At 40.3% G+C, this 7,500-nt stretch overlaps 4 protein-coding genes across 5 annotated transcripts in view; 3 read left to right on the forward strand and 1 right to left on the reverse strand.

Moving 5' to 3' along the window:
• The window catches only part of LOC125950570 (ATP synthase subunit delta, mitochondrial-like), a 10,815-nt gene extending 8,261 nt beyond the window's left edge, over positions 1-2,554 (forward strand). Inside the window, exons 2-4 of one of the 2 annotated variants that reach the window (XM_049678680.1) lie at positions 1,896-2,081; positions 2,151-2,362; positions 2,424-2,554. In XM_049678680.1, coding sequence (XP_049534637.1) covers positions 1,961-2,081; positions 2,151-2,362; positions 2,424-2,486 — 396 coding nt within the window. In that variant the 5' untranslated portion in view covers positions 1,896-1,960 and the 3' untranslated portion in view covers positions 2,487-2,554. Of the gene's footprint in view, positions 1-1,865; positions 2,082-2,150; positions 2,363-2,423 lie in introns of those variants that run through there. The other variant, XM_049678679.1, reaches the window with a different exon arrangement.
• A 185-nt stretch (positions 2,555-2,739) lies between these two features.
• On the reverse strand, positions 2,740-3,825 carry LOC125950569 (proteasome subunit alpha type-7-1). The gene is made up of 2 exons (XM_049678678.1): positions 3,586-3,825; positions 2,740-3,500 (listed from the first exon to the last, which is right to left on the reverse strand). The coding sequence occupies exons 1-2, from the start codon at positions 3,685-3,687 to the stop codon at positions 2,853-2,855; spliced, it is 750 nt and encodes a 249-aa protein (XP_049534635.1). The 5' UTR covers positions 3,688-3,825; the 3' UTR covers positions 2,740-2,852.
• Positions 3,826-4,139: 314 nt separating this feature from the next.
• On the forward strand, positions 4,140-6,237 carry LOC125951318 (GDNF-inducible zinc finger protein 1-like). Its single transcript, XM_049680072.1, has 3 exons — positions 4,140-4,319; positions 4,373-5,652; positions 5,752-6,237. The coding sequence occupies exons 1-3, from the start codon at positions 4,215-4,217 to the stop codon at positions 6,038-6,040; spliced, it is 1,674 nt and encodes a 557-aa protein (XP_049536029.1). The 5' UTR covers positions 4,140-4,214; the 3' UTR covers positions 6,041-6,237.
• A 180-nt stretch (positions 6,238-6,417) lies between these two features.
• Positions 6,418-7,500, forward strand: part of LOC125952873 (zinc finger protein 658B-like) — a 1,303-nt gene continuing 220 nt past the window's right edge. Inside the window, exons 1-3 of the mRNA XM_049682615.1 lie at positions 6,418-6,609; positions 6,686-7,311; positions 7,382-7,500. The exon at positions 7,382-7,500 is cut by the window's right edge and continues 220 nt beyond it. Of these exons, the coding sequence (XP_049538572.1) occupies positions 6,475-6,609; positions 6,686-7,311; positions 7,382-7,500 (880 nt within the window). The 5' untranslated portion in view covers positions 6,418-6,474. The remainder of the gene's footprint in view (positions 6,610-6,685; positions 7,312-7,381) is intronic.

Raw genomic sequence — 7,500 nt, forward strand, 5'->3', positions numbered from 1 at the left:
AAGGCGGACTTAATCCATAAAATGATGAGAATAATTAAGATTAATAAGAGAAAATTCCGTAGAGGGGCCATTCTGACCTCTCGTTATGATAAGGCCTTTATCGTGAAGCAAGTTCAGCAAGCTCACTAGATGGTTTTATAGATTACAAGGCTTAATATAGTTGCATAGTTAGGGTAACACTATATATCACCGTTGAACTAGCGTCGAAAAGGATCAGACTACTCACGATGGCCAATATCTGATGCCAAGTGTAAGCGAGTGGAAGCATCACCGATATGGTACAAGCCTACGTACGGACAAGCCAGACGATGAAGGTTTATCAGCAGCCTCCCAAAACGCTGAGCGCAATATGCTTGGGGATGTCGTGCCATTAAATAACAAAAAGAATGATATCGTCGAAATCTTAGAAGCTAATCTAGCATAACCCAAATCACCAAGTATCAACATTAGCAACAACAATGAAATAATTCAAGAGGATTGAACTCTAGTATCTTGTTGATCAAGTTCCTTTCGCCGCTCGCGGCCGTTTATCATGCAAATCGGGCGATTGATACTATTTCTGATAGTTTCTTCGATTTACACTTCGTTTTAGACGCGTACTCTCAGATTAGTATCCAAGCCACTGTCCGCAGGTCCACATCACACAAAGATTATTTATTTCATTATACACAAAATAGTATTGCGTCAGTTATATGTATAGTTATAGTTATATAGGCCATTATAGGTGCCTTTGATTGTAAGGAGGGAAGTTGTTGACGACTTCGAGCATTTTGTCAATGATTAGTATGTCACGCTACCCATTATCTAGTACGTTAAATTTTGATTTATTGCTACACATTTCAGAAGTATGTAGTATCAATTTGCTGTAATACTGTCGACTTCTGAAATTCCTATATGGATAAATTTGTATAAATACCTATTGACTCCGAAAAGCTGTTTAAAATTAATCATTTGAATCCTTTGGAAGCTTTTTAGTTGCCGCATATAACGCCATAAAAAGAAATCTGGTCATTTAAAATGCGGTGAAAATATTGGTTATTCAAAATTTCCCGCAAACCAGGGTTCTTCATTTGCTTTATGAACAGAATCTTCTAGAATTTAACTTTTGTTAAAAATGGATCTTTTTGTTTTTCTTTTATTTTTAATAATCCTATGTACTTTTTTTGGAAAAAAACCGAAATGAAACAAATTTTTAGCTGCAAAATGTTGTTTGCACTCAATGTTTCACGTTTTGATGTATCAGTAATGGTGTTTTGGATGTTTTCGGAACAAATTTCAATTTAACCTGATGGTGAAAGGACCAATGTAATTTGATGGGGTAGATTTAACTCCAACGACTAAATTTTTATGTTACAATCAGTTTCACTCAATCATGATCAGGAAAAAGATTCATTGATTGCAGACGATGCGTACACGAAGACAATGATTCGCTAGAAGGATGTATGCCCGACGTTATCAAACGGTAGGTAGCGGTATGCTATCTGATATCTTGTATTTAGCTCTACATCTGATTTGTTGAACTTTAAATATTAATGTTTCTTTCTTTAAATTTTAGAAGATCAACGTTTAACCGAAACCAATGCTTCACGTATTTTCTAGATATTTAAGTCAACTCTCGCTTATGAAAACGAATATGTTGACATATTCTTTAGAAATTATTTGGTAGAAACGGCTGGACCAACGTTCTTTTAATTGAATCTTCTCCCGGTTGCTCTGGCATTATCGAACCAGAACATTACCAATTTGCAGATGAAAAAAGGTTGTAACAAAGCAACCATGGCTAGCAACACAATAAAGCGACCTTGACTTGATCCACTTGGTTTTACTTGGATTTTGTAACCAGATTGAAAAGGAGAGTTATTGCTTAGTAATGATTTTTATTAACCGTGCTGTAGTTTCGATAACAAGAAACAAAGAATCCTGGATACGAAAAGTACACGCACGTAAATATTCGGAAACAATGAATTTTACGCTGGCTGCTGCCAACAGAGTGTTTTATAATAATGAAGAAATACGACAAGTAGATGTGCCATCCTTCAGTGGCTCTTTTGGCATCCTACCCAAGCACGTTCCAACACTTGGTAAACGAAGAAAACGGACCACAATTGCTGGTTTTTCGATTATTAAATAATGTTCGTTCTTCTTTCCAGCGGTTCTGATGCCAGGGATCGTTACTGTTTTCGAAAACGACGGTAGCCTGAAAAAGATTTTCGTATCTAGTGGAACCGTAACCATTAATCAAGATGCGTCGGTCCAGGTACTGGCAGAAGAAGCCCATCCGGTGGAAGATCTAGATTCTTCCAGTTGCCGCGATATTCAGTTAAATGCACAAAGCCAGCTTTCAGCTGCTACAGGCCATCAGGTATGACGAGTCGTCTGATCAATACCGAGCAAAACAACTAACAAAACTACATTTTCTATAGGAAGTAGCCGAAGCAGCTATTGCAGTTGAAGTAGCAGAGGCACTTGTGCGAGCGGTCGAATAAAATATAGAAGAGTCAAATATTACACGCTGTAAAACCTATACAGGCACGGCACAAACTCAAAATAAAGAATGTTGTAATAAATGATAATCAAGATGCGTCGGTGCTCAATGATGCACGATCCTTTTAACATCACTGATCTTGTCAGCTCAGATCTACTTTCCGGAAACTGTTCTGAAGGTTTGATCAGTCCTGTAGGTAATTGATAGGTTGCTTAGCATATTCTGATAGAAATAAACAACATTTCACGATTGAATCCAGCATAGAATGCTTTATTGTGGGTAATCACACCATGTATTTTCCAACCGGAACCATGTACTGAATTGAAAGAAAGTAGATTTTCGTGAATACGATGCAAGGTAGAATGAATCATTTCTTCATTTTCTTCTTTTCAGCTTCCTCCTCTTTCTCCGCTTCAATCGTTTTAACATACTGTTCAATTGTCTCTGCATCCAGCATAGTCATAGGTTTGTCACGGCGCATAACGGCTACCTCCAGGTTTTTCTGTCCAGACTGAACCACTTCTAGCAACGCGCGTATAGCTAACGTGATTGTACCCTTCTCGGTGCTGACTGCTTCCGGTGTGTACTGTGCCTCGAGAAACTCCCTTACTGTCTTCGCCGAGCGCCCGGTGGCATTTGCCTTCCATTCACAGTACACTCCCGACGGTTCCGTTTGATACAAATGAGGTTTACCGTCGTAATCAAAGCCTCCGATGAGGCATGAGATACCGAACGGCCGGCGTCCATTGCTCTGAGTGTACTTTTGCTTCATCCCAGCAATAAAACGGGTAATGTACTCTAGCGTAACCGGATCTTCGACGTTCAACTTATGCGACTGACATTCTACTTGTGCACGATTGATTAGCACTCTCGCATCGGCAGTGAGTCCGGCAAAAGCCATCACAACATGATGGTCTAGCAGGCATATCTTGCGCACTGTTCGCTCCTCCTGCAATTTAGCTACCGACTTTTTCTCCACACCCAGAACTACGACATCTTTGCCGCGAACTCCGATCTAGAACCAGTAAAGGATAAGAACACTCCAAATAATTACGAGTCATGACGCCGTCTGACAGCCCGGCATGCGGTGAAACACTTACCGCGGTGGATCCTTTGCGGACAGCTTCTTGGGCGTACTCCACCTGCAGCAAGTGGCCATCAGGCGAGAAAACTGTAACAGCACGATCGTATCTGGCCGACATTTTTCAACAGTATTAAGCAAGGATAAAGTAAACTAGCTCTTGAAGTTTCCCGGTTGGTTTAAATTCTTTCTAGCTTGATGCAGTCCACGATGATGTTGCGAATGTGTGTTATGTGTGTGTGTAGCGCCGATATTGACAACTCATTGTTGTGACAGTATTTTGACATAACCAAACTTTTCCCAGATGGCCCACCTCAGGGGCCTTTCTACCTTTTGAAAATGAAAATTGAAATTCTATTTCCAAGCTTGTAGAGGTTTGTATTTTCTAGTTCACACTTATGGAAATGAAACCTCTCCAATAAACGACAAAAGAAATCCTTTTGTCTATGTTTGTACACTTCAAGCCGACCACAGAATAGGTTTGCCGTGAACACTTTTGAATTCGGGAAGCGATGTGATTTTTATACTGGCAACACTGCTTTGTTTTGTTGATGCAACAAGCCGCAGCAGCGATACAGAAATTAAAATTAAAAATTAAAAAAAGTGTTTTTTCCGTGCGATTTTCTTTGCATTACGATCTCAATAATAATGGAGATCTGCCGATTGTGCATGGAGGACACTACTTTGGATCGGTTTAGCGATCTTGATGATGAAAATATTTATGACAAAATCTACGACTGTCTAAAAATTGAGGTAAGTGATTTTTGAAGCCAAATTACTTGATCATTAATGATCGTGTTTTGCAGGTGAATCCGGACGATCAAATTTTACCTTCTACCATATGCTGGAGCTGTGCCAAAATGGTTCGTAAATTTTACCGCTTTCGTCGCGAATGTTGGAAGACTCAGAGGTTGCTGTTGATCCAACTTAGAAGAGAGCAGTCCGTAAAGATATCAAATATTTCTAAACCACTTCCACTTTCTCTACGCGATGGAAGAAGTACAATGGCGGAGATAATGAGGCAACGATGTTTGGCACTACCGAAGAGAGCGAAACAAGAAATGATGATTGAGATTAAGGAAATAAGTCCTCCGCCTTCGCCCACATTACCCATTAAACCACTGGAAGCGGCACAACAATATCGAAAAGAGATGCTGGAAGAAGGAGATGTTGACAGTGAGATTAACGAACAAGAAGATATATCAATATCACGGGGTGAAGAGCTCAGTATGTGGCACGAAGACGAACCAACGTTAATCGCGTCGGCGTGCCAACAATCCGACTGCGAAACTCAAAATGTGTCTCCAATCCCTGAATCCGAAGGCTCCGAAATAGTAGATGATTCTGAGAAATGCGATTTAGGAATGGAAGATATTGAAATTCCTGAAGATGTGCCACTGAAAACAAGCGAGCAAGAGAACTACGGAAACACACACCCAGATACAACGGTGAATCACGAAAACCTGCTCCCTGATACAAAAGTACCGGACAAACACGAAAAAATGCTTCTTGATACAACGGCGATGGAAAACCTCGAAAACATGCAGCCTGTACAGATGGAAAAAGAATGCGACGAAACCCTTCTTCAAGATAATTTTGACGTAGAAAAAGAAGTCAATTTACGCATTGAAGCTTCTACTGCATTTCCTGAATACGAAGAGGAATATTTGGAGTCGGACACTTGCGATTATGACTCTGCGGCTGCGAAAGAAGAGATAATGAATCAATCTGAGGAGGCTGTACCTACACGTGGTAAAGCAATGACTGGAAAAGCATTATATCAGTCCTTGCTCATGAAATGCACTATTTGTGATAAGGAAATCGAACGCAACAGAATGGAAGGACATATTAACAAGCATAAAGGGATTCGACCATACCAGTGCGGAACGGATGGTTGTACTGCCGCCTTTCATTGTAAGCACGCTCGTCGACTTCATATTCGTTGCCGACATGGAAACGATACCTTTCCATGCGACATCTGCGGCAAAGTTTACAAGGCAAGGCGAGATTTGCTAGGACACAAAAGAGAAACTCATGGCGAGCCAAAGTTTGAGTGCGACATTTGCCATAAAAAGTTTACAACAAGGTATGCAGCAAAAAAATTTATAAAAAACTAGTATACACCTAGTGGCTTATTGCTGCAACGGTTATTTAGCAAATCAACTGTTTTCTTAAATTATTTCAGATCACGCTTGAAACAGCATCGTAACTATCACGTTGGCGAGCGACACCACGCTTGTCCGGTATGTCCCTCGAGGTTCTTTAACAAGTTCCAATTGCGTGTGCACGCAAGAGTACACACGGGAGCAAAACCGTTTGCCTGTCGAATCTGTTCCAAATACTTCACTTATCGTCACTTGGCAAAGGAACACATTGTTCGTCATCATGGAATTCATCAATCACTCGATAAAGAATGGATTATAGAGTATCCTGAAGAGGAATTGAAAAATGAACCCGAGACCAAAGCCAATTGAAAGCATATGATAGCATATGGTGACACGAATCTTAGGTAAATTACTTTTAATTTCTTCAAGCAGCATTTATAGTTGCGCGTCTTACTTTTTAGTTTACTTACAGTATGAAATAAAAAATACCATTTATAATAACGGGTTTGTTCTAGCATAACCCAGGTTGCACCGGCCAGGCGCATGAGTGAAGTATATTTTTAAATAATGCCAATATTCAACAGAAAGTGGTACAAAACTTGGAATTAATAAAGAATGCGTAATTAAATATAAAAGATCTAAAATGAAACCTAGGGTGGTTTTGTTAATTCCATTTTTTTTTTTTTGCGAGAATAGAATTCCTGAGCTTCTGGGAACACTGCCATGGCGATTCCGCAAGAAATCAACATAAACGGTATGTAGGGAAAAAATAACTTTGAGAACACACAATTCCGAAAATTGAAATGGAAGGAACAGAAATGGACACTGAGGAGTTAAGTAGTAGATTGTGTCGTCTGTGTATGGCAAATTGCAGCCTCGCTGAAAGCAGCTTCGATGATGAAATGCAGGATAAAATATTGGAATGCCTGAACATATCGGTAAATTTGCCATTTCTAGCCTTTTATAAAACGGCTTCGAGTTGTTTAATGTCTAATTGCAAATTACTCTTTCTAGTTGAACATGAATGACGGTGATTTACCATCCTGTATTTGTTCTTTGTGTGCCGGTAAAGTGGAAGAATTCTTTGAATTTCGACGCAAATGCTGGGCCGTACAACAAGACATCGCAGAACTGATTCGGAAGCATCACACCGAAGACCCCGAAATGTCCCCGGAATTGGAAACATCGCAAGTAAATAATTCCGATATGGATGGAGAAGAGAAAGAGCTACCTGGGACAAATGTGAATGTAACAAGCATGGAAGTGCTTATTGAGCTAGCTCCGACCAATTCGTCCAACAGACGCCACGACAGCGGCCAATGGAACCGTTCGCTGCAGAATGCAAAAGAGGAATGTTCAACATGCGGCAAACTAGTCGAGAGGGTGAGAATGGATGGTCATCGTAATCGTCATCTGGGCTTGGAACCGTACCAATGTCTCCAGTCTGCCTGTGTCGCAAGGTTTGCGTGCAAAGTGGCGCTACGGTTGCATCGGAACAATGTACATAGCGAAGCACAATATCCGTGCTCAATGTGCGATAGAGTATTCACATCGAAAAAGAAATATTACGACCACAAAATGAATGTACACTCAGGGAAGAGTTTTAGCTGTGACATTTGTGGTGCACGTTTTGGTACAAAGTAAGTAAACATCAATGCAATTTATATTATGCTCATTTAAGCCTTTTGTATGGTTTTACCTCATTTGCAGTATCAAATTGAATCGTCATAGCGTCATCCACTCGAACGAACGTCCCTTCGGTTGCCAGTTATGTCCCAAGACCTTTTATCGCAACTCTAATCTTAAAGTGCATATGCGTTCACATACCA

This window comes from Anopheles darlingi, chromosome 2, assembly GCF_943734745.1.
Source record: "Anopheles darlingi chromosome 2, idAnoDarlMG_H_01, whole genome shotgun sequence".
Lineage (NCBI taxonomy): Eukaryota > Metazoa > Arthropoda > Insecta > Diptera > Culicidae > Anopheles > Anopheles darlingi.